General features: G+C 41.7%; 1 protein-coding gene across 1 annotated transcript; it reads right to left on the bottom strand.

The window, feature by feature from the left end:
* Positions 1-171: 171 nt before the first annotated feature.
* Positions 172-26,206, bottom strand: LOC139746796 (cilia- and flagella-associated protein 58-like; the record flags this gene model as incomplete). The annotated part of the gene is made up of 15 exons (XM_071658348.1): positions 172-1,653; positions 4,367-4,468; positions 8,295-8,426; positions 9,684-9,782; positions 11,799-11,961; positions 12,305-12,477; positions 12,775-12,953; positions 17,351-17,459; positions 18,756-18,951; positions 19,333-19,471; positions 20,203-20,317; positions 21,115-21,261; positions 21,773-21,910; positions 25,240-25,426; positions 26,007-26,206. Coding segments are annotated over 15 exons (2,232 nt in total), but the record flags the coding sequence as incomplete, so codon positions are not given.
* Between the last annotated feature and the right edge of the window lie 377 nt (positions 26,207-26,583).

Below are 26,583 nucleotides of genomic sequence, written 5' to 3' on the forward strand. Positions count from 1 at the left end.
TGGGAACTTCTCACTCCAAAGGAGCCCATGTAGACTGAAACTCAGACTTGAAGCTGCATGGTTCCTTGAACAGATGTTTGGTGACTGATATGCTTAGGAATATCTTGTATAAGCCACCTTGCTCTTCTGAATGGGATAATACACATGCAGAAGACAGAAACCCAAGCACAGGACTTGAAGACAAACCACTAAGCAAGCTAGAGGAAACAGTTCTCATATGTTTTATTAGAAACTTGACTGGTAGTTCAGCGATGCATTACAAAATATAGTTTATAAAGAACATGGCTTTACTTTTCATGATATATTGTGATCCTACAGTGTATGTTTTCTTGCATTCTTGTTGTTTAAACTCATGTTTATTTTCAATTTACAATATTCATAATAGTGTATAGTATACATTTATCTACAAAATTTAGATGATAGCAAAAGGCAAAATTTCAAGAAATTTTGTGCAACAAATGAAAAGAATTATTTGGTAGATTGCTGGAACAGTCATGTTAGCTTTGGATCTTTAGTGAATGTTGGTAGAAAAGTGTAAATTGCAACACCTAAAGCATTCTTCATCTTTATTTTTTATTTTATGACATATCAATCACAGTTAACTAAAGTATATCATTGAAATAGTATATATAGTATATATATTTCATACATGCTTGCCATTTTCAGCATGTGCGAGGTAGTATCAAGAACAGATAACAGAGCCTTAGAGGAAAATATATCTTTTCTTTCTTTTTTTCAAACGTATTTGCCATTTCCCGCATTAGCAAGTTAACTTCAAGAACAGATGACTGAGCCTTAGAGGGGAAGAATCCTCACTTGCCCCCTTCTCTGTTCCTTCTTTTGGAAAAGTAAATAGGAGGGGAGGATTTCCAGCCACCTGCTCCCACCCCTTTTAGTAACCTACCATGTAAGTCTGAATGGAGAAAAATTGGAGGAAGTGAAGTGTTTTTAGATATCTGGGAGTGGACTTAGCAGTGAATGGAACCATGGAAGAGGTGGTGAGTCAAAGGGTGAGGGAGTGGGCAAAGGTTCTGGGAGCAATGAAGAATGTGTGAAAGGAGAGAATGTTATCTCAAAGAGCAAAAATGGGTATGTTTGAAGGAATAGTAGTTCCAATAATATTATATGGTTGTGAGGCATCGGCTGTAGGTAGGGTTGTACAGAGGAGGGTGGACATGTTGGAAAATTATGCAAAGAATTTTTCACTTTTATTATTGGCATGGAAAGGAATGCTGAAAGGCTGTGCTAGATTTCAAGAAAGATCCATCTGGTTTATATTTATTCCAATTTCAGTGTAACCTTTGTCCCTGTATAGTTAATCCTCACTTACAAATTATTATTATTTATCTATAATTCCTCACAACCACATCACTGTGTATACTGTTGATCCCTCGCTCAAGTAGTGCCTTTCTTCAGGACTTTGTACTCATTCATACCAACTATATACATTTATGTATAATATCTGATCAACCTAAACCTAAATGTGTGTCAATGATGTGCCTAGGTGTTGTGAGAAGTAGGGATCCAACCCTCCCCATGGGATGCCTCACTGTTCCTGGCTCTGTTTGCCTCCACTTGCCTTCCACCGCTCTCGCCCTCCTGCTGGCCTGCTCCTCCTGACCGCTGATGCTGTTGTCGACGCTGCAAAGCATTCTAGAAGAAAGAGTGGCTTTTAGCAACAAAATATGTGGAGAATTATACAACTGTAGAAAATTACAGAAAATTAGTAAGGTATTAATGAGAAGTGCAACTGTTAGAAACAACTGGATTGTTTCAAGCCTTGTCATACCATCTGTCTTTCACCCATGCATTTACCATTTGTGTCATTGTATGAAAGTTTTAGACTTGTATTGCCCCATCTCCCCAGTCTCCCCCCAAAAATCCAGTGGTTACCACTTCATATGAGGCTTTCGTACATCAGGTTTTATCTATGGAACAAATCCTATTGCTTATGGGGAGGATATTGCATGAGTCAGATGTTCTTTGCTGATGACACAGTGCCAGATTCAACTGAGAAACTGCAGAAGCTGGTTTTGAGTTTGGAAGAGCATATGGAAGGAGAAACTTGAGAGTTAATGTAATTGAAAGTAAGGGTATTAAGTGTAGCAGCAGAGAGAGACAGGTTGATTGAAGTGCAAGTTTGAATGGAGAAAACCTGGAGAAAAGATAGTGTTTTAGTTACCTGTTGGATATGTTAGTAGACGAAGCCACGCAAACTGAAGTAAACCACAGAATGGGTGAAGGGGCTCCAAGATGCAATGAGGAATATATGGAAAGAGGACACTGTGAGGCAAAGGTAGTTATGCATGATTGTTTGGCAGTCATGACAGTATTGTAGGAATATGAGCCCTAGATTAAAAAGTAGGGAAGAGGAAGGACTTGTTGGAAAGGAGACATTTAAAGATTACATGTGTTGTGAGAAGGTTGATTGAATAAGAAATGATAGGGTAAGGCAGAGGTATGGGAGTATGACAGAAGATGGTGTGCTGATATGGATTAGACAGATGGGTGGGGAGAGGCTGAATAAGAGTATACATGCCGGAAGTGGAGGGAGCAAGGAGAAGAGGAATACTGAGAAGGAGCTGGAAGGATGGAGTGAAGGTGCTTTGAGGTACTGGGACCTTAACATGCAATTGGTTGTGAGGCGTGTATGGGATAGAACAAATTTCATTGTTGTGGCATACAGGGGCAATATACAATCAATAGGCTGAATCAGGGCATATGAGGAGGTCGGGAGAACCACAGAAATGTCTTAAGGGGACTGGTTATGAGTGGTATTCTGGTTTCAGAAGAAAAATTGGATTGGCCATGAGCTGGCTGCCCTATCCAAAACCCAAATCCAGGCCCATTTGTTTGTTGGGTCAGAATGCAAACTGCTGTACTAAAGAGATACCTAATTATCTTTTTACAGGACTGAGCAATACATGTTATGTTTCCTGTTTTCTATCTTCACATCATTATATTTTTCTTTGAAATTATGAACGATTTTGGCACAAAATGATGAAATCATTATTTTCACCTTTCAGTTACTAATTTGGAAAGTGAATATCCTCATTTTGTCTTCCTCCCAATTCATGTAATTTATTGCTATGACCTCTTGCCCTTCTCTTTGCAGGTATTATATATAGTGCTCTTTATTTATTCATTTTAGTCCTCAAATAATTAAAGAGCAAAATCAGTTTTTTAAGTCTTTCCTCAAAACTTAAATTTTTGAAGGTAGACAGCTGATGTGTGGCTTTTCTCCATGCTTCTTTTTTTCTATCTTATTCACATATTTCTTCAGACATGGGATTCAAACAACTGCAGCATATTCCAAATTGAGTTTGCCTTATGATACCTTCATCTACATATATAAAGGCAATCTTCATATTGGAATATTGAGCACATATTTTTAACTTTCTCATTAATGTGGTCTTCTAGTGATAACTTAGAATTAATAATTATACCAACATTTTTATTATTCTCCTCTTTATTGACTTTTTTCTCATGAACCTCCATACTCCATTCCTGGTTCCATTCATATATTTCTGTAACATTTCTAAGTGATACACATGATTCTATGCTTTTATTTGGTAACATAGTTTTGGTATCATTTGCGAACTTTATGTTGTACCTGCCAGAACTGACATCGTCAAGTAAATCATTCAATCAAACTAAGAATATTACTGGGGTCACTACTGATTCTTAAGGTACTCTACTGGTGACATCCCTCCAGTGTGAAGATTTGCTTCCAATCAATGGTCTTGTTTTTGTTTGATTCAAGAACTCCTTCATCCATCTTAATAAGATTCCTTGAATGCTTCCTTTTTGCTATAACTTTCATGTTAATCTTTGTTGAGGTACACAGTCAAATGCTTTTGTAACCCTGAGGCCATATAATGAATTTCCAGTTGCATTCCCAGAAACTTAGTGCTCCAACAAAATATGAGAATGGTAATTGGTCTCTTTTACTTTTTGTTTTTTTCTTTATTGAGGCAAAACCTTAAAGTTTCCACATCTGGCATTGATATTTCTTGATGACAGTATTTGATAGCATAGGGTTGGGGGAAAAGAAGAAAAATGAAAGTAAAGTATTTATGGATGATGTCTGCAGGATGGCATAAACTCCTTCAAGTGTAACAGATATCTTGCTCCTTACACTCACAGTGACCAATTTTAGATTGTATGGAAAAAATAGATAGGTTTCTTTCAAACATCTTTATGTACATTTTTTTAACCAGTCTAATAAACTCTCAACTCAATGCTTCAAAATGAACAAGGGGGACATGGAGCTTGTTTCTGACCATCCAGTTGTGTCTGTGAGTGTGCTTGTACCTGTGTGTGTAGCCCACCCTAACAGCAGTTACAACTAGGTTGTGGTACTCACTAGCTTGCGTCTTGTGGCTGCCAACTGTTCCCTCAATTGGCGACGCTCTTGCTCCCCCTCCTCTTGCGCCAGCACTGATGTATTGAGGGCTGCCGTCACACTCTGACAGGAAGATTGAGGAATTAAGTTGTGGTTTTTCTATTACACACACACACACATACATACATACATATCGCCACTATGAAAGATAAAAGTTTGAGGGGTGACCTGATCACTACATTTAAGTTTTCAAACTAAACTGACAGAAGACAGTGAATAGTTCTTCAAAACATCTAGGAATAGAACAACCAGAGGGCAAGAAACTTGTTTAAAAAGATGTAAAGAAATACTTATATCGTATTTGAGTGGCAGATGACTGTAATAATATGAATGAGGACACAGTAAATGCAAGCAGCATACAGAGGTTTAAGTATGATAGACGCGATGGAGCCCCATGCGTGTAAAACTCCATCTCTGTACAATACAATTAGATAATTGTACAAACACATATCCAGGGGGCTCCTTAGTGTAGAGATTAGCTCTATATGACCATGAGCCATTACTTCTTGCATTCTAATCTTGGGAGCAACATTCAGCCCACACCCAACCCCGTGTGTTCATCCTTCCCTGAGGGCTGGCCACTAAATGGGTACCTGTTTTAGGCTAGTGTGTGTGTGTGTGTGTGTGTGTGTATGTAGTATACCCACAATAGTAAAGACATATATATATATATATATATATATATATATATATATATTTTTTTTTTTTTTTTTTTTTTTTTTTTTTTATACTTTGTCGCTGTCTCCCGCGTTTGCGAGGTAGCGCAAGGAAACAGACGAAAGAAATGGCCCAACCCCCATACACACGTACATACACACGTCCACACACGCAAATATACATACCTACACAGCTTTCCATGGTTTACCCCAGACGCTTCACATGCCTTGATTCAATCCACTGACAGCACGTCAACCCCTGTATACCACATCGCTCCAATTCACTCTATTTCTTGCCCTCCTTTCACCCTCCTGCATGTTCAGGCCCCCGATCACACAAAATCTTTTTCACTCCATCTTTCCACCTCCAATTTGGTCTCCCTCTTCTCCTCGTTCCCTCCACCTCCGACACATATATCCTCTTGGTCAATCTTTCCTCACTCATTCTCTCCATGTGCCCAAACCATTTCAAAACACCCTCTTCTGCTCTCTCAACCACGCTCTTTTTATTTCCACACATCTCTCTTACCCTTACGTTACTTACTCGATCAAACCACCTCACACCACACATTGTCCTCAAACATCTCATTTCCAGCACATCCATCCTCCTGCGCACAACTCTATCCATAGCCCACGCCTCGCAACCATACAACATTGTTGGAACCACTATTCCTTCAAACATACCCATTTTTGCTTTCCGAGATAATGTTCTCGACTTCCACACATTTTTCAAGGCTCCCAAAATTTTCGCCCCCTCCCCCACCCTATGATCCACTTCCGCTTCCATGGTTCCATCCGCTGACAGATCCACTCCCAGATATCTAAAACACTTCACTTCCTCCAGTTTTTCTCCATTCAAACTCACCTCCCAATTGACCTGACCCTCAACCCTACTGCACCCAATAACCTTGCTCTTATTCACATTCACTCTTAACTTTCTTCTTCCACACACTCCACCAAACTCAGTCACCAGCTTCTGCAGTTTCTCACATGAATCAGCCACCAGCGCTGTATCATCAGCGAACAACAACTGACTCACTTCCCAAGCTCTCTCATCCCCAACAGACTTCATACTTGCCCCTCTTTCCAGGACTCTTGCATTTACCTCTATATATATATATATATATATATATATATATATATATATATATATTCTTTCTTCTTTCATACTATTCGCCATTTCCCGCGTTAGCAAGGTAGCGTTAAGAACAGAGGACTGGGCCTCTGAGGGAATATCCTCACCTGGCCTCGTTCTCTGTTCCTGTTCTCTGTTATATATATATATATATATATATATATATATATATATATATATATATATATATATATATATATATATAAAGGTTAGGATATAGGGCAACACTCTCCTCATAACACAACAGCATTAACCTCAGCTCCTGTATCTTATCTCTTTTGTGTTGGAGTGATTAGTGGTGCTGACCATGAATCATAAACGAAGCCGTCGACGTTCGACTCCTGAGCAATGCAGCAAGCCCACAGCCAACCCAGCTGTTCATCCTCCCTTTGAGGCTGGTTGATAAACGGGAACATGCCTTAGGTGTGTGTGTATACAAGTATATACACATAATTATTACAAAAGGATGGGGTAACATGAACGTAAAATCAGCTCCTCATATTACACAAATAGTAGTCAAAGTGGATTTTGGTTCCTTCACACTAAAGTGAAGTATATGTAATTTTACCGAATGGTACAATATGTGAGCTGTGGGTGAAGGACGAAGATTGTCAAATGCCCACCACAATATGAAAATTGCAGCTGTAGAAAAAGAAATACCAGTAAAAAAGAAGTAAATGAAATAATCATAGTGGTGACTGCTCCACTTATTATAACTCAATTGTGGCAATAATAAAGCCAACACCATTCTCGGATCATCTGAATGTTTTCTGCTAACGTTTTTATGATCTAAACTAAGGCTTCTACTCCCTCCCATACCCCAACCAAACTTAAAAGCCATGAAAAACGTCAGGGATACAGGCGAGTCTTCAGCTGAGCCCAATTATTTACCAGGGATATGAGCTATTGTACAAGGTAAACTGAAAAAAAGTCATATCGAGTTTGAGTGAACTAGTGGCTGTTGAAGCTGATAAAGAAAACAGACTGATAATGACTGAAGAGGTCTAAATTCCATATTTTCTCTTCTAATAATGTACTGGATTACTATATATATATATATATATATATATATATATATATATATATATATATATATATATATATACATATGTGTGTGTGTGCAAACTGATATCAAGAACGGTATCTTAGTCAACATTTCCCCTTGCATGGCATTTCCTCGACACGTTTTCCTGAAGAAAAATTGTACTTGTATAAGATATAATTCTGGTGTCGAATACACGGAAAAACAATTACGTTCGTTGATAAAACATATATTGAGAAATGTTAACAACACGCAGTGGCCATGTCATCTTTACTTGATGACTTCCAAAATTATTACAGTACAAGAATAAAAGAAATTCGACTAAATACAAGCTAATATCTTAGCTTATCTTTTTAAATACTTATTTACGGTGTAAGTAATTTTAGGTTTATTTAGTTCGTTTTGTGGTCATAGTTTTGCTTTCGTGACTCGCCACCAGAGGGGTTTGTTGTCATGGAGGAAGAGAAGGTTGCAAGGAAATTTTTTCCCCCAAGAGTAACCATTTTAGTGTTGTGAAAGCCCTTTTTTTTTTTTTTTTTAAATCAATGATATCGGTTTTGGATGCAGGAACAGAAGGATGTTTCCCTTGGAAGGTAAGTGGAGCGCATGCGAGATAAAGGGAAATGGGGACTTAATATTTTCCTGTTGTTAATTTGCTTTTTTTTTTTATTTTAAGCGAATTATACTAGATGTTCATGAAACTAAATATTCAGAATATTATTATATCAGGAGAAGAACAGCCGCCACAGAGAAAGCATCCTAAGTTCTTAATATACGCATTAACGTAGTATCTAAAGAAACTGATGACATACAACCCGAAGTCTGGGATACTATAGTAATTTGGGCACCAGATTCATGTTATTCCTCTAGTATTATTTTATATAACCTGACCATGTCTCCCCAAATCACTGATGAACGCAAATTGGATATATACATTCCCCGATTCTTCACTAATCTCCCTTCGAATTGGTTTACTCCACTGAGCTGTAAAGATATCCCTAGATGAATTGTTAAGGAATAGAATATTTGTGGTATACCATTGTCGTCACTCAGTACCTTGATTTGGTCGTCCTTGGAGCGGAGTTGGTGGATGAGGTGGGCCTGGGCGGCGGCCGCGTCCGGATGCTGGGTGCCCGAGCGTTCCATCATCCGCCGCAGCTCCTCCACTTCCCTCTCTTTATGCGCCACCTTCAGTAACGTCGGAAATACAAATATACTTAGAATTTGGAGTACATTACAACGGCTTTAGAACTAATCTTTAACAATGATTATTCCCTATGTATCGATAAATTGTCCTCAGACATTAATGATGATATATGATGAACTATAAGTTTTCCAGTAATGGATATGTTGTGATAGGTGTTGGCCTCCCTTCACTGAAGGCCGTCTTCCTCCTAGTAGGCTGCGCTACCTCTCTCCTAGCATTGCTTCAGTTGCCCTTACCGTCTCAGCTAAAAGAAAAAATGTAAAGCTATCTGAATAAATTTCATTACCCCAAGCGGGGTTGACTTTCACCTGGATAATACTACATAACTGGTCATGGTGGCTGTCATTTTGTGGTCACTTTGAACAGAAAACCAATTCTAGTTGACATATTTGCATGAGCAATTCGGTAATCCTTCAGCATTTGATCATTTGCAGTGTGTTCCAGTTTGCTACCGAAGCTTTTTTAGCGAAACTTTGCTTGCATTGGCATAGCAGTACCAACGTGCATTTGAACGTTCTTTTGGCACTAGACCCATTTTTGCCTAATGAGTTTCCAAAAATAGCGCAGTGGCAAGTGCGATGAAAAATGTTTAGACCGGAACCATATCAAAAACTTCACCGCGATGTAATAGCATTGTTTGCCGTCAAATTTAACGAATGAAACTAAAGTATGTACAAAGATGGTACCGGAATTAAGAGAGCTGAGTTTTAGGGAAAGGCTTAGAGGCCATACTTTTGCCCACTGTAGAAGAGATAGGTGACGTGATCAGTACTCTATTGGTTTACAAAGTGCATAGTTCTTTGAAAAATGCGGGGATAGAACATAACGAGGCAATAGTGTGAAATTAAGAAACGTGCTGGAAAGGATGTGAAGTACTTGTAGAGAATAAGAATAACGGATGAATGGAATAATGACATTAAATGCGGGCAGCATACAGGAATTTATAAGGTTGTATGATATATATGGATCAAGATAATCGGAATCAATTTCCTCAACAACACTGTAACCTCGAATTTTACGTTATTAACTCTCACTATCACATGCTGGTGAGAAAATTCTACCAGCCAAGTTATCAGATAATCTGTTATAACTCGAGTTTAACAAACGTTTAAGCTTACAGGCGTCGTGAACAAAAGTCGTATATCCTTTTAAGGCGGGTGCTGAAGCATGGGGCCTCTGGTGGCGCAGTTACTATAGGCCACTGCCAGTGTTTCTTACCTCCAACCTGACCACCTCACCTCACCCTCGCTGGCCGCCACCCTCTGTGTTGCCGCCACCAGCCTCTTCTGCAATAGTTGGTTCTTGCGCAGTAGGTCGTACTTGCTAGGATCAGATGCCTGCAAAACAAGGTGCAGTCAACAGGTGTATCTATATTTGAACAAAGAATATGTTTTGAATAAGTAAATTTACAGGTGATATTTCCTGTGTGAAAGATATCAGCATTGCGCAAAGTTTATTAATCTCTGTTAACGTATCACATATGACCACTTAGAATGCAAAATTAAACAAGATGACTAATCAGAAACTTAATGCTAATCACTGGCTTTTTGCATATGGAACTAGCCTAACGTACTCGCTGAATGTCCGTCCTAAACTTACCCAATCTAACCTAATGTAAAATGACGTTAACTAGTCCTAACAATACGTAACAACCTTAAAACTAAGCGTAACATTGGAGTCATGGAAAGCGAAACTTATGAGTTACTGAGCCGATGGGCTGCTGTTTTTTTTTTGCTGCTTGTGCCTGGTGTAGCCTCGAAAATTTAAAATTTTTCTGGCAGAAATGAAGAGTAGACAATGGCTGTGTATTCCTGACAATGGATGTATATTTCTGTTCATGTTGGGAGGGATACTTCCGTGTTTTTATGCAATAGCGGCATGCAGTAATGACCGAGGCATAACTGCTCAGGTGCAGGCAAATTACTCTGCTGCATGCCTAGTTTCATGAGTATCCTCAGGAGCAAAGCCAAAATCAGCGGGAAGTGCTTTCAGAGTGGTGCCCATAGAAGCAAAGGGAATAGAATGAGGGAAGCTCCTCCTAGTGGCATTTGATGGGTATAACACCAAGGGGGTTTGTTTAGATGTGCAGGCTTTCAGCTTTAGGTGTTGTCATGCTTTCCAGGGAGGGAGAACAAGCCTCACCCACCATACGGACGCCCATGCCTAGCTTGCTTGTATTTACCCAGCGCCCTATGTGTTCAAGTCTGCATCAAGTAGTGTATGATGATAGGGTTTAATTTTCAGAAAAAAAAAAAACGCTCCCAGTCAAGTACAGGTTGACTGTTTGCTTTATTAGTGAACGTAGATCGCTATCATATAGAATAATAGGTATGTAGTGACGGACCAAAGGCTACACACGTATATAGTCTTTGATGGCTCATAGGGCATGGTCAAAACATACCCATTTGGTAGACCGTCTCTGACGAAAGGAATAGATGTAAAAAAAGTAGACATTAATCAAGACTCCGAAAGTGTTAGTAGACCTGATTCTTTAACGGAATAAGAGGGAAAGGTGAAAGTAAGAGATTTCTACAGCTCGGCTGTGCGAGGAAGGATGATAAAGGTAAAACATCCTTTTGTCAGTCTTAACACGACACCAACAGCGGCCAGATGCGTGCTTCGGGTATCCAGTCCTTGGGGGAGGAGACATGACAGCTAATGTGAACAGTTGATGTCGTCGTTAAAGAAAATCCGTGCAAATGATTATGTACAATCCTACGTTACTGATAAATGTTCTTGATATTTTACGTGCATCATATTTCAAAGGTGCCAGATACATCATCGATAAGTTTTTATTTTATTTTCCAGAGCTGGGCACGGAGTTGCTACGTAAACAAAAATCACCTTAATCGTTTGAGGCTTAAGTTCATGAAAGTTATGAAGAAAACCCAATAGTTAAGGGAAGGTGAGTACATCCGAACTTAATTCTGTAGCAGTTTGAATTAGGCAACCAGCACTTTTTTGTGGAGGAACTAACCTATTCTAATGGATGCCAGGGATGTACTATAACTTGTGTAATAGTTCTTACCCTGAGGGAGCCTTCCTTCAGTATCAAGTGAATGTTATCAAAGTACTTATCTCAGTTCGTAGGGGAATGGGTGAATGCTTGAAGGAGCAGCTGCTGTGCAAAAATCGTACTGTCCCGCTGATAGGTAATGAACAGTGGTTTTGTATTGAGTATTGTTTAAAAACAATTAAATACTTATTGGGCTTATGGAAAAGACGTCGTAATAGCACCTAGAGTGTCATACACACACACACACACACACACATCATGTTATACTAACATCTGCGTAGACCAATTTATCTAGCAAGTCTCTAACGTACGTGAAGAGACATCATGTATGGCCGACCTTGAGCGTGGTCCAACGGTGAGACTTTTCTCTGCGGATGATCTCTTCTTCCAAGACTGCTCGCTTTTTCTGGGAGGCGATCAACTCCCTCTGGAGGCGCACCAACTCCACCTTTAGGGACTCCACCAGTTTCACATGGCGGGATAGCACCTGCCGCTCGTCCCTGTACCGTCCGGTGACACCCACAATATAGGGAGTAGAAGGTGAATTTCAGCATTACCTGACGTTTAATGGTATAATTCCTAACGTGAAAAATACTTTCACCAAAATCGTAATGATATACCAGCCTATTAAGGTCTCTCAATGGCTAATTATTTTAAATATAAGTTGTAGCCTAATGACATATACTCATTTTTCTTTGTACCATACCACCCTTTCGTACGAAAATACTGGCTTGCAGCTACAGTTGTGCATTATGATTGCGCTTACAAGGCTAGTGCGATCGCCCTTATAGTTATTCAGAATGAGTATGAGAAAATATGCCATGGGAGTTAAATTGGTGTCACCTGAGTGCGTTGACTTCATTGGCGAGAGTTTTGATATCGTTGAGGCGGCTGGTGTAGTCTTTGTCGCCCTTGTGGAGGACGTGTTCGAGAAGCCTCACTCGCTCCCTGAGCGCCCGTACTTCGTCGTTTCGCCGTGCTAGTTGTGTCGCCACCAAGCCTCGTCCCGTGCGCTCCTGCCGCCACACACCACAAAGAGGTAGTATAAAGAGCGAGAAGGGACAGGCATACAGTTTCATTCACTTAGGAGTCAGGGAGAGGCATTATACAAGGTTATGACTAACAATGATAACGATTTCGTTGCTATAGTGATAACGCAGCTAAGGTATGTGAGATAGCACTGCCTGTAATGTTGAGAATAAGATTAATGGCAAGAAGTTTAGGCATCAAGTGATATGAATACGAAGATGATATAGTGCGTCTTGAACTTATGTGGTAATTCTAAGGATCAGATGAAGCATCCATGGACATACCTCCTCCAAGTCTTTCTCCACGGCCTTGATGGTGTTATCTTGGTCATGGAGGACGTGGGTAAGTCCCAGCTTTTCCGCCTGGGCGTACTGGACAGCCCGCTGCCGCTCCTCGGCCACGCCTCGCGCTGCCCTCTCCGCTGCCTGCACCTGTTCCTGCTCCCGCTTCATCATCGAGACATCTGTCCCCGCCCACCACGGGAGTTAACTGAGCGATATATTGCTGTGGCTGATGATGCTTGTGTATCCTAACAACATCTTTACGGCCTAATGAGGTCTATTGCTGGGTTTCGAGTCACTAAGTCATGCTTGTCATTTTTTTTTTTAGGTTTGATATATGGCATAACAGACGTATTCTGTATTGTTTCTGGCGTATAAATATTCCAGACCAACACATGTAACAGCTGCTAGTAATCTCACTATAGTCCTTCCGGCGTCTGTGTTTAGGGTTACTTGGATTTGCTGTTTATACCACACTGGAGTTTATGAGTGACTGTAGTCTGCTGTTAGGCCGTCCTTAAGCCTGCTATCAAACTATGACGAGATCAGTTGTCTTAAAGCAATAATTTGTTTTGATCTTACTGAGGTCTATTTTCCCCTTGTTGATTTCTGTTCGGGTGTTACCGGACTCCACCTGCTCGAGGATACATTCGAGTGAAAAGTCACCTTTGACGAGGTAGAATATAGTTGAAAGTAGTATACTGCTGTGGTAGTATATTGTTGTAGTATATAGTTTATGGGGGCGACGTGCTGTCACTGGGTTGGGCTCGGGCATATTAACTGTTTGATTACGACTTGAATAATAATCAAAGTTCATAAGCTCGTCGGTGAATGGAATTTTTAAATAAGATAAATTAGCTTGAATTTTGAGTATCTTATTGTAATCGGAATAACGTATTATTTGCGTAAATGTTTATGAATGTTGTACTATTTTAATGTGATCCATGTTTAAGAGAAAGTAGTTAAAGTAAATTTCTTTTAGACTATATATATATATATATATATATATATATATATATATATATATATATATATATTGGAAAGGATCACAATTTTGCGTTTAATCAAGTATATTCCTATGAGTCCACGGGAAAAAATGAAACTAAGTTCCCAAGTGCACTTTCGTGTAATAATCACATCATCAGGGGAGACACAAGAGAGAAATATAACATTCAGTTGATATACAACGAAGAGACGTAGCTAGGACGTCATTTGGTAAACATGTGATTGTATATATAGGCTTAACAATTTAGAAAACTTCTTATTTCAGCTTGAACTTTTTTTGTTAAGTACATCATCGATAAAATCTCTTGATATTCATTAAGCTTAGAAGTTTGTTCGGGGTTGCAAACGACTAAATGTCCATTGCAGATGAAAATGCTGCAAGTGGAGGGAAAGCAACATATGTACACAAATGTTAGAAAGAATATCCCAGAAGACTGCTCACCACACGCCCACGCGGACAAATAAACAGCCCAGGATGAGAGGGCATATATCGGGCCCACAAAACCCGAGTGACGTCACACTTTCTATGACTCTTTTTGCGTGTCTGGAAGTGTTTCGGATTTTTATGCTTGATCTGAATGTGGATATTTGCTATTGAACTAAGATATATGATTCAGGTTTACTAATGTTGCATTGGGGCTTGGGTCATCGGTGTTGGGACATCGGTGATACGGCGGGAGTCAACGCCCTGTTGCCTACCCTTCATTTGGCTTGTATACACAAAACATTTATTCATGGGGTCAGAGTCCTGCCTCAACGGAACTCCCTCCCACCAGGAACGTACGGCTTTACGTATATTGTTCCTAGCTGGGTAAATAATGCAGATAAGCAAACTCACTCGAGGTATATATACAGAGGGATGAAAAGGTAGATGAAAATTGCAATATGTGGTCGTATATGTGATTAATATTCATGATTATTGTTTGTGTGATGAGGGGAGAGTTTTTCACTCGTGTTACCCCGTCTCAACTTTTTATATAGGTACTTTTTTTTTTACCTGGAAACACCCAACTGTGTATGTGCACTTGATTAGCTACATGTTACCTATGAATTTTCTTCGAGGACAAACAAACACAATGTAATGTAAATATATGATGGTCTTTCCATTGTTCAAGGAAAAAAGTGGACTCATAGGAATATCTATATAACCAAATAGTTATATAGGAAGAATTAATTGTGCTCTTGGTATACTGTATGGATTTGTGTATGGAACAGCACGGTCACCACTTGTATCGGCTTCAATAAGTAATTAGATATTCAAAGGTATTGTCCATGTTTATTGTAGCAAAGAACGCCCTGGTGTTGAAGTATCCTTCCATCTTCACATCCTCTTCCAGTACCGCCTCAGGTGCAGATCATGAGCTGAGATAGATATTTGATCAACAGAAGAATGATTATTCTTGTGCGTTCGTATCAGAGCGCCATAAGTGTGGAGGGATGGTCGCCTCTGACGTCACAGCCTCTCTTGTCATAACCTTGTCCTCGATAAATCTCTCTTAAAGGTCGGGAAAGTTACAGCAACACTTTACCGCGGAATTTTATAATTATGTATAATTATAAACTACCTTACAAAGGCTTAGATATTTCTGAAAAGGAATATCAACTGTTTGATGAATAGCCCCTTAAACTCGAGTAATGTACAAGAGAGTACAGTATAATACGCCTAATCTAATCAACCATTTTTCAATTTGGATGTCTTTCAAACAACTTATTTTGTAGACATTAATGCCCTTATCTGTCAAAAAAAAAAAAAAAGATAGCGTGTATTGGTTGCCTCCCTCCCTACCAACATGTCTTGCTCGGCGGGCGGTGGGTGCACCTCTTGCGGCTGGACGTGGTGTACAAGGAAGGAGCATTCGGGTGCAACCTCTGATATGTGGCCGTTTTTATATGTTTCACTAGTAGGGTTTCTTGCGATATGACGTACATTTGGTATGCATCTTTGTTTCATTGTCCCTTGTAAGTTAGGGTTGTTAAAAGATTTTTCATCTTTGTCCATTATTTACCAAGCTAGCACAATATTTCTTTAGTTACACTGCGACAGGCATGTCGTACACCGTTACACAATCAGCAGCGTCACGTAATAATGTACCTCTCATCTAACCTACATAACTCGAGACATGGCTGTTTCACTTTTTTCCTCTGTCTCTAAAGTTAAAACAGTTAACGTCTTTAAGAATGATGTATTATTACGCTACTGATAACGTATGTAATAAGTTGTGTAATGTAAGTAGATGACTAACCATTTTGCTTATTGGTAACCTGACACGAATGATATAAAAAGTAGATTTTTCCCTTGGCTTAACTTTTTATTATTAATATTTCTGGGGTTCTACCTGTATCCTTTCTACGTAGTTGGCGTTGTCAAGAGAATACAGTTCACTGCAAGGTAAGGAAGAGTGAGAGGCGATGGATAGTCAGAAACGTGGGATCAATGGAGAGCAGGAGGTGTTTGGTGTGGAGTGACAGAGGAGGTAGTGGCGTGGAGAGAGTGTGTGAGTGGCGTGGCAAGGTAGTGAGTGTGTGGCATGGAATGAGAATGGCAGGCAAGTATGTGGTGTGGAATGCGTGGTAGGATCGAGATGGGTAGTTGGAATGGATAGTGAGTAAGTTGTGAGGATAGGGATTTAGAAGAGAAAGGGAGAGAGTTTGGCCATGACAGCCTCTTCCCTGTCCAGTATCAGATGTCGCAATAAACCCGCCAGGTTTGTTTTAAGAATAAGCTTTACTCTTCCGCTATACAAATTAGTTCCTGACAAAACCGGTTAAGCTGGTGTAAGGTGGTAGAAAGGAAAGCTATATAGTTGGGCTGCTTTGAATGGTACTGGGGGAGCCTTGTTGTCACCAGGAGACTGTAACGTGTTATAGATAAGAGAATGTGGCAGTCCCTGGGACAGTTTGGTGGGGAAGAGGTTGTAAAACTGTTGGTCTAGGTCCTCAAGGAAAATGGAAGAAAATGATTTATCTTTCTCCAAACTTGAAAACCAAAGTTGAACATGTTTCTCTTGGCATACAAGAGACATTACCAACAAACGTAGGTTCCTTTTATATCTTAGAATTTTTTCTTAAACTAGTGCCGCAGTTTTAAGTCTTGCTTACCAAACCTTTCCCACTAGGCTTGCTTACTGGGCCATAGGGGCTACACTTGCTCACTACGCAAGAACGGTTAGTTTCCTCATAAGCCGGAGGATTTTTAGATGGCCACAGTGGTAAAACCTTTCTCACAAGAGTCAGGACCAATATATATATATATATATATATATATATATATATATATATATATATATATATATATATATATATATATATATAGGTCGGCATGTTCCCATTGACGTAGGCTTTTCCTGACCACAGCGTTAGACTTATTCAAAGTGGTCACAGCTATTGGCTTGCCCGCAAAGTTGGATTGGCAACTTGTTTTCAGAGCTACTTTGATAATTAGGATTGTTCACAAGGCATACATACTGTCTAGATGTGCCCACCATGCAACAGGACTTAGGTTTGCTCACGAAATTAGAGTGCCTAAGCTATCTCACAGATGGCATTGGACTTGGCTTGCTTTGTAGTAACTTACCTGATAAGAGCTTTTGGATGTCATTTTCGCGGGTATCCAGGTTTTGCTGCAGCTTCGTCACCAGGTACCGCGCCTTTCGTGATTCCTCCACCACTTCCTCCTTCTCCGTCTAGGGGGAAGAAAAAAATGGCAGTTATTAATCGTGCCAGGAGAAGGTGAATTTGATTTAGATTAGTGGTACGGTAGGAAGGCGTACGGTATGTTTATATGATCTTTGACCTGCGTGAATGTCTTTTAATCACGATAATGCAGCTGATACTTTACTAGGATTGAAAGACAACTTATTACTAAGGAACGCATACCTCCTAGTTTTCGAGGCCGAGCGTGATAGTAGAAGGAATTAAGAATGCAGCTCTAGTTTTGAGAAATGGCAGAAATAATTGTGAACTTTCATAAGAACGGAGGTGGAAAAGTGCTTCTCACAACGGCGTTGCGGTGTTAAGCTTCCTGGCAAAGATAGAACTAAGCTTACTCGCAAGGTTATTGCGACTAAGCTTTCCCGTAGAGTTATGACGTCTAAGCATGTTCACAAGGTCTTAACCGCGAGGCATCTTCCCAAGGCCGTGGCGTCTCAGCTTCTTAGTAAAGCCAAAGCGTATAGGCCTAATCACAAGGCCATAATAGCTAAGGTTGTGCACAAGGCTGTAGCTACTCAACTTTCTTGGTAGGCCATAACAGCTGGGATCTCTCACAGCATCATAATGGTTTAGGCTTGCGCACTGAACCATACCGGCCACGCTTGCTCACAATTCCTATACTTTAAATAAAATTGTTCTAAAGTAGCTAACTCCTAGCGGAAATCCTATTCGTCATAAATTCATCACATTGCTACTAGACCTTTTTACAGTGATGGGCTAGCCGTACATTAATTGTAGCTCAGGAAATTTTGTTCCCAGTTATTTAATCCACTTGGGTTCACAAAGAACAGGCCATTTACTTGATCTATAAGGGTCAGTTGAAGGACAGGCTATTAAGATATGAAAATATTAAAGGTATGATTTAAGAATATATATTGAAGTGGGAGGATAATATACGGTGATTATTTAGCAAGTCCTTGACGATGTCAGCCGTAGTTAGGCTCTGTACATTGACCCACATGCGGGTGATTATACGGTTGTCGAAATTTTTACAGCCGCCGCGTATCGGCGCTCCTGTGTTAAAGCTGTGTTACAACCTTTCAGAGACATCTGTATCGACTGTATCAGTTACACTGTAACTATGATGTAAGCTAAATGAAGAGCAGTTTATGACCAGCCTCATTTGATAAGTAATGAAATAAAATATGTACACAAAATTTTAAATACTGAAAGACTCAGGACTTTTAAGAACATCGTGGTATACGTAATTTGAATAGACCAGTAGATGTGGTAGACGGTAGAGTTTTTATATGGCGAGGGGGCCCCACCTTGATGTTCCTTAGTTGTCTGGTGAGGATGAAGTTGTCGGTCTTAAGGGCGTCAGCGAGGGTGTTGGACTGCTGTAGGTGGGCTTGAGTGACTGCTTGGGTGTGGTGGGAGCGCTGCACCTCCCGACCTCGCGTCTCCACCTCCGACGCCAGCTCCACCACCCGCGTCTCCACCCGAGCCGTCTCCTCCAGTTGCCTTGAAATTACGTGCCATAAGCTTACACGTGACTATTGAATAAGCATATTAAAATCATGTATATTTAAAGTATATGAACATGGAATTGAATATGTTTGCAAATAAATGCGTTATTGATAGAAGTGCATACTGTTTTGATTAAAAAAAGTGTGCTGAAAAAGCATCACCTGTTCTTTATAATTGAGAAGCTTTTGTGTGTAGTAAGTCGTTAGGAAAACTGCGTTTCAAGGCGAGGCAAATCTAAATTATAATACTAGTTAAAGTTGGATATTCATTTGATGTTAATTTTGATGACATGTAGGTTAAGTATAGGAATATGTTAGTTTGGAATGAGGTTAGACTTGGCGTCCATTACTTTGAGATGACTTAGATAAGAACAACCTTTCTCTGTCATGCTGGAGGGAGGTGATGAGTCTGTCCTGCTTCAGGAGGTCGCGTCGGGTTCGGCCGAGCTCTCGCTCAGCGTTCTGCCGCTCCACCTCCCGGATGTGCACCAGACCAGCGTGCCTCTGCACCGTGCCTGAGGGAAAGTAGGTCATGCATCATTCCCCTGTCTTGTCATGCAGTTTGATTTATTGTCTGGTTTATATAGTATCATTTCATGATTCTACTATACCTAAAGAAACAGGATTTTTGTATCAATATGTTTTTCTCGTATTTTTCTCAAGTTTTTCACGATCAATAGCTACCAAGGCTTATACATGCATTGAAAATAATAAAATGTAAACATAAATGACAGCGGACGCTTACTATGTGAAATTTATGATTTTTTTCAGTAGAATGACACTTTCTTCTGATGATTTTAAATATGCTAATGTGTTCTTGACAACTCGTAAGTGATGTCAGTAGAAATAGGACACACCTGATGATCTTTGTTAGTTCATTATTGATTATAGATAAACACGTGATTTTTAGAAAGCTAGATCATTCAACAAAACCAGATGCTATAGGAATAATTGTGATTGGAAATTAAGGTGATGTTGCAAGATAATTATTCCCTTAATTACGACGGTACGACCTTTGTGCACGACGTTACGATCTTCAGAGTTGGACGGTACATTTAGGTATGGTAACCTGAGTAGGATGGTACGACATTTGGGTATGATAATCTGTGTAGGACGGTACGACATCTGGGCATGATAATCTGAGTAGGACGGTACGACATTTGGGTATAATAACCTAAAGGTCAGGCCATCATGTGGTTAGGGAAAGGAGTTTGGGAAGCCATTGGTTTCGGCACACTCAACCTACCGAGAGTCTTGACGTAGGTACGATGTAAGACGTCTCTGTCCCGCTTAAGCTTGTCTGCCTGCCTGGTCACCTTCTGCCGCTGCCGCGACTCCATCAGCGCCTGCTTCTCCACCACCTGCAGCCCGACAGTAACATAAGTTACCGTACTCTAGGGGTGATGGTATTTTAATGCTAGGCCGCTAACAAGGCTATCGTGATTTCCCTTTAAAGGTGAACTTGTTGTGTATGGAAAAGGTCATGGTATTCATGGGGTCTGAGGATAAGATTTATAGTTTGTTTTTCAGAGGGTAAGGGGTATGTAAACATTTGGGGAACAAGTGGGAGGAGTAGAATGCTCTCGTAGCTCACACAGTAGAATTATGAGCCAGTGAGAGGCTTACAAAAGTGCTAACCAACTAGTCAGTAAGGTTGTTTGTTCTCACAGTGAGGTTGGTAGTTTGTGAACACTTGAGGGACGGGGTTAATTACTTTGTCACCGTTTACGATGCTGGAATTACTATTCATATTCGATGCATAGGAAAAAGCTGTATTCTCTGTTTTCGATAAGCTTTTTAGTAAGTGGATATAAGTGTTTTAATTGCAAAACTTTCCTGTAATAGATATAACATTGTGAACGTCTACAAGGTGGGGAAGGGGTTCTGCAAGGGATGAAGAGTATGTAAACATATTAGGAAAGTGGAAAAATAAATGTCAGCAATGTAATTTACGTATAAACTTTTCATAAACCTTTGGGGTTAAGAAAATATGGGCTTGAGAAACTTCAGTTCTTGCTAACAGTGTTCGTTTATCTTTCCACAGGATGTGAGTGTCGGTGCTTTTTACTCAAGGGGTCAAAGGCCTCCCTTGAGAACGGGTGATTGACTTAGGGCTTTCTGGGAGTGTATAGAAGGCTCTGGCCTGGTGCTGTCGTACCTTAAGCTGACCCCGGAGGTTCTTGACCTGCGTCTCGACGTCTGCCCTCCTCTGGTCCTGGCGACGCACCGCTTTCTCCAGTTGGTCGTACTGACGCCTCGCCGACGACGCCTCCTTCTGGAGTCTCACTACCTCTTCCTCCTTCAGCTACGACAGGGAGGTAAGACAAAATGTTAAGTCACTTGATAGGTAAAAGGTTTGCTGCTGGTGTATATCTATACGTTCTCTCTCAATTTCCGCTCTGGATTCCAAGGGCATCCCCATCTTCCGTATCCTTTCTGGATTCCCAGTAATCCCTACTGTTACTTCTTTTTTCATCCCTGAATTCCTTAACTTCTGAATTCCACTTTACCTCATTATCTCAATAACTCCTTCGATTCCTTTCGTGATAGCCTCATGCCCATCCCTACTCAAATCTTCATGTCAGTCAGAATCCCTCAGTAATGTCCTACATCCCCACATGCATCCCTTCAACACTGAATTTCCCTGAACACCCTAAGAATTTTGCTTACCCTCCTGAGCCCCACCTTGACCCCTGATCCGTCTCCATTATTCCCATCCTGTGCTTCGTAAATTCTCCCTTACACTGTCTCGTAACTCCCTAGTCTTTTCCCGAACCCACAGACCACGTCCTTACCCACTGTAGGGGGCCTCTTACCTTTACGACGCTGACGGTGTCCTTGTAAGTGGCTTCCAGTCTGGCTAGGACGCGGGCACGCCCCTCCGCCTCCTTCTTCAGTCGTCCGGCCTCCTCCTTCCCCTCCTCCAGCAGCCGAGCCATATTCTCCCGCTCCTCCTGCCGTGCACGTCTGGTTAGTGGTGATCACCTGACTCACAAAACAAGGCCATGACGTATGCACACACCTCCCAGCGGGTCTAATGATGATGTTGCATCACACATTTTTAATGCCTGCCGACATGGCTTGAGCAGACATGCCCTAATCGCGGCCAAACCTCGAATGAAATAGAAATAATTTCGGCGTCAACTTGTGTTTGTCGACCGCACTCTACGGTGCGAAAGTTTATATGAGCGGGAATAAAAAAAGAAAGAAAGAATTCCGCAACTTTGCTGTTCGAGGGATGAAGGAGGCATCGTAACGGTCAGGCCTCTCGAGTGGTGGCTAGGCTACGTTGCCAGATGCGCAGAAAAGTGTGGATACTTCGAGAAATTTTGTCAGACAATTTCAGAATTTTTGGATGAGGTGAATAATTAGATTATCGAGTAGAAGTAGAAATATTACTCAGAATCTACTTTGCTCTCTGTAGGACGACTATGGTAGCAGGTCTCTGAATGTACCTTGGTGTCTGTATGACAACTACTGTGGAAGCAGGTCTCATGTTCTGTAACCATTAAGTAAGATAATAGATTTAAGTAATACATTTTTATGGGCGCTCTGTGCGTTCTGTCTTCCTGTACTACAGTTGGTAGTGAATACGAAACAAGCACCAGCGCTCAAGCCAAATGAAAAGTATTGTCAGATATATTCCAAATCCTGGGACAATGACGACAGATATATTCCAGATCCTGGGACATTGACGAGGAGTTTGAGAAGTAGCTGAGAAGTAGTCCTAAATTTAATTCCGAAAGCTGGAAGAGCTGAGTTTAGGATACGTTTTAAATGCAAAGAAACACACTGTAAAGTGTTCTTCGCCTCCTGGGCAACCGTCAGTGTTTGGACTGCCTTCCAGAAGCGAGAACAAGCAGGAGAGGGAAATAGTTTAGTGACATTCGGGTTGCAACAGTCTTTGCTCATGATCTGCCACGGACGGTAATTCATCATACGCCTAAATCCACTTTAAGGATGTTGATCATACGCTTAATTCTACTGAGAATGTTGATCATACGCTTAAATCTACTAAGAATGTTGATCATACGCTTAAGTTTACTAAGGATGTTGATCATACGCTTAAATCTACTGAGGATGTTGATCATACGCATAAATCCACTAAGGATGTTGATTATATGCTTAAAATGATTATAGATGTTTCCCCCGACTCCGAAATAGCGAGGCACATTTAATGTGGCAGAACTGAACCAACGGTGAATATTGCAACAGCAGGTCAGGAATATTTTTTTGTGGCTCATTCGAATGCCGCAGCATAGCAGACCCTCTCGTGTTTTAGAATCTATGAGTCTAACGATAGAGGTTGTATCATACACTTAGGGTTTTAGTTGCTGTGCAACACTTGAAAAATGACAATGAAGTTTGTTTTTCTAGCTTATTCCTGCACAGGAATGATCTGCTATCGTAGTGCACTCTGTCATTGTCAAGTTTGTTGGGGAAAATAACATACAATTTAGGAATAACAAGTAGGCTTCGGTGTTGATCGTGCCTATATTATGCTTAATCCTTCATCAGTCATTCTCCTCGCCGCTGAGATGAAAATCCTGGTGTGTTGGTTATTAAGTCGCTGTGTCTGCCATTCACTTGCATTGTGTTCATCAGACGCATGCCCGAAGCTGCCCAGAGAAATAGATGTAGCGCGCGATGTTGTACAATCATTTTTGCTAGCAGCCCAGAGGGGCTAGGATTTTTGGAAGACCTTTGCAAATTGTCACTCCTCCCTCACCGGCTGCCGTGTCCTTGCCATACCTTCAGGTCTTTCACTGTACATTGTTGTGATCAGATTCCTCTGAACAATACAGAACTGTTATTCTATACTTTACTGATGTGAAACAAGAATAGATGAATGAATCTTAGAGGTTGAAAACTCCTCACTTGGACCCCTTCTCTGTTCCTTCTTTTAGAAAAGTAAAAACTGCAGAGGAAGCTTTCCAGCCCCTTATGATCAGTCGCCTTCTACGACATGCAGGGAATACATGGGATGTATTCTTTCTCCCGTATCCCCAGGGATAAAGTAATTATTGATAAGAAACGATAATGATAATTGTTGTGTCTATCTCAGAGCGACACCTATTATCTTTAACATATCCGTCTTATCTATTGGCCTTATCGATGCACAACGTGTTTGTGAACAGCTGCAGCAGCTTTGTTTACAGTTGATATGAAGACGACCTGCTTCAAAGTGGGTTTCTCCCAGGGAAAAAAAAAAAAAAGACGTGATGGAAATGAGAATAAGAAAAAATGGAATCTGTTTTGATCCGGCTCAAAACCTGGGAGCAACGCGGCTCTGTACCGTGTACCATCGATTGAGGGCTATTAAAGCGTTATTGTTGTGACGCAGTAGGCCGTAACGATGGCGACGTAGTCGGCCGTTACTGACGCTAGTGACGCAGTTGGCCGTAACGTTGGTTGACGCAGTAGGCCGTAACGATGGCGACGTAGTCGGCCGTTACTGACGCTAGTGACGCAGTTGGCCGTAACGTTGGTTGACGCAGTAGGCCGTAACGTTACAGAACTTTTGCGACTGATATCCTTGCTTCCACCTCCCCCCATGATTGATCCAGTGCGTCAGCCCCGGATGTGTGACTTAGTCCAGTGCCCCAGGTTATATACGCCCGTCTGGACGACAACAATCCTCACCTGTGGCGTCTCTGGTCGTGTGGGTCGTCACACATAAGCCACTGGTCGTGTGGGTCGTCACACACAAGCCACTGGTCGTGTGGGTCGTTTCAGGTAAACCAATGGTCGTGTGGGTCGTTTCAGGTAAAACCATGATCGTCTGTACTGTCTTAGGTAAACCAGTGGTCGTCTCTGCCGTCTTAGGTAAACCAGTTGTCATCTGTGCTGTCTTAGGTAAACCAGTGGTCGTTTCTACCGTCTCAGGAAAACCATTGGTCGTGTCTACCGTCTCAGGTAAACCAGTGGTCATTTGTACTGTCTTAGGTAAACCATTGGTCGTTTCTACCGTCTCAGGTAAACCAGTGGTCATTTGTACTGTCTTAGGTAAACCAGTGGTCGTTTCTACCATCTCAGGTAAACCAGTGGTCGTCTATACCGTCTCAGATAAACCAGTGGTCGTCTCCACCGTCTCACGTAAACCAGTGGTCGTCCGTACCGTCTCACGTAAACCAGTGGTCGTCTCCACTGTCTCACGTAAACCAGTGGTCGTCCGTACCGTTCGGATACATACACCAGTGGTCGTCCGTACTGTTTCGGGTACATACACCAGTGGTCGTCTACAGTTCCCGACGACTGGGGAAGCGACTCATGTGGCACCCACCTTCTGCATGTTGAGGGCCTTGCTCTTCTCCTCGACGAGTGTGTGGAGGTTCCTGACGAAGGTCTGTAGGTTGGTCATCTCCTTCTCCAGGCCCTCGGCGGCCTCGTACTGAGCCCTCAGCTCGCCCTCAAGCCACTCCCTCTCTCGCTGCTCCTTCTCCACGCCCTCCGTCAGGATCTGGTTGTCCCTGAAGGTGGAGAGGGGAGTGTGAACTGAATTGCCCAAAGGTATAACCTCTCCACCTATGTTGACAGTATCACCAATGTTCGCCTGTTGACTGCAGCTCATATGACATTCTTTGGTAACCCTGTGACGTCGACCAGTCACCCACCTGTCACTGGTAAGTCTGGTCGACCAGTCTCCCACCAATCACTTGTTACTCTGGTCGACTAGTCACCCGCCTCTCACTTGTTATTCAGGTCGACCCGTCACCCACCTGTCATTTGTTACTTTGATCGACCAGTTACCCACCTCTCACTTGTTATTCAGGTCGACCAGTCACCCACCTGTCACTTGTTACTTCGATCGACCAGTTACCCACCCGTCGCCTGCCAGTGCACTTGTTCATGTCGACCAGTTACCCACCTGTCACTCACTCGTTATCTGTCCCGTTCACATTTACTCACCTCGCCACCCAAACGTTTATCGTTTTCTCTCATGTGACCTATCTTTTGAGTGGTTGTCCTCTCCCCATGTGACCTAATGTGACCCCATGGGACCTCATGTGAGCTTATGTTAGCCTATGTGACCCCATCCATGTGACTTACGTGGTGAGTGTCTCGATGCGTCGCTCCAGGTCGCGTCGTGCGAGGAGGGCTTCGGCTCGAGGCACGGAGGTGGCCAGCTGCTGCGTCAGTGCCCTGATCTCCTCCCGCGCTGCTGCAGTCTCGGCCTGCGACGCCCGCAGCTGCTCCTCCAGCTCCTCTACCGTCACCCTGACGGAGGGACACCGCCACAGTAGGCCAGGGAGAAGGAGTTAAGGCTGGGAGATGCCTCAGGGGTGAGGCCAGGACACACAGATAGGACAACGAGGGTGCGTAAAAACAAGGAAATGCGTAAAAAACGTAAAAAAATACGTAAAAATTAAGATAAGAACAGACTCATTGAGGGAGGAGATGGAGAGTAAGGTAAAAGAAACAATAAGGGAGGAAATAAGGTAGAGAGGGTGCGTTAAGGCAGGGAAATACGTTTGAATAAGGTAAGAACAGGCTCAGTATGGGAAGTGGTAGGGCAGGGAGGGTGCGTTAAAGTAGAAAAATACGTTAAGAACAGACACGTTAATGGAGATAGGGCAGGAAAGGTGCGTTAACAGAGGGAAATACCAAAGAGTAAGGTAAGGAGTGA

Source organism: Panulirus ornatus, chromosome 66 (genome assembly GCF_036320965.1).
Source record: "Panulirus ornatus isolate Po-2019 chromosome 66, ASM3632096v1, whole genome shotgun sequence".
Taxonomy (NCBI): Eukaryota; Metazoa; Arthropoda; class Malacostraca; order Decapoda; family Palinuridae; genus Panulirus; species Panulirus ornatus.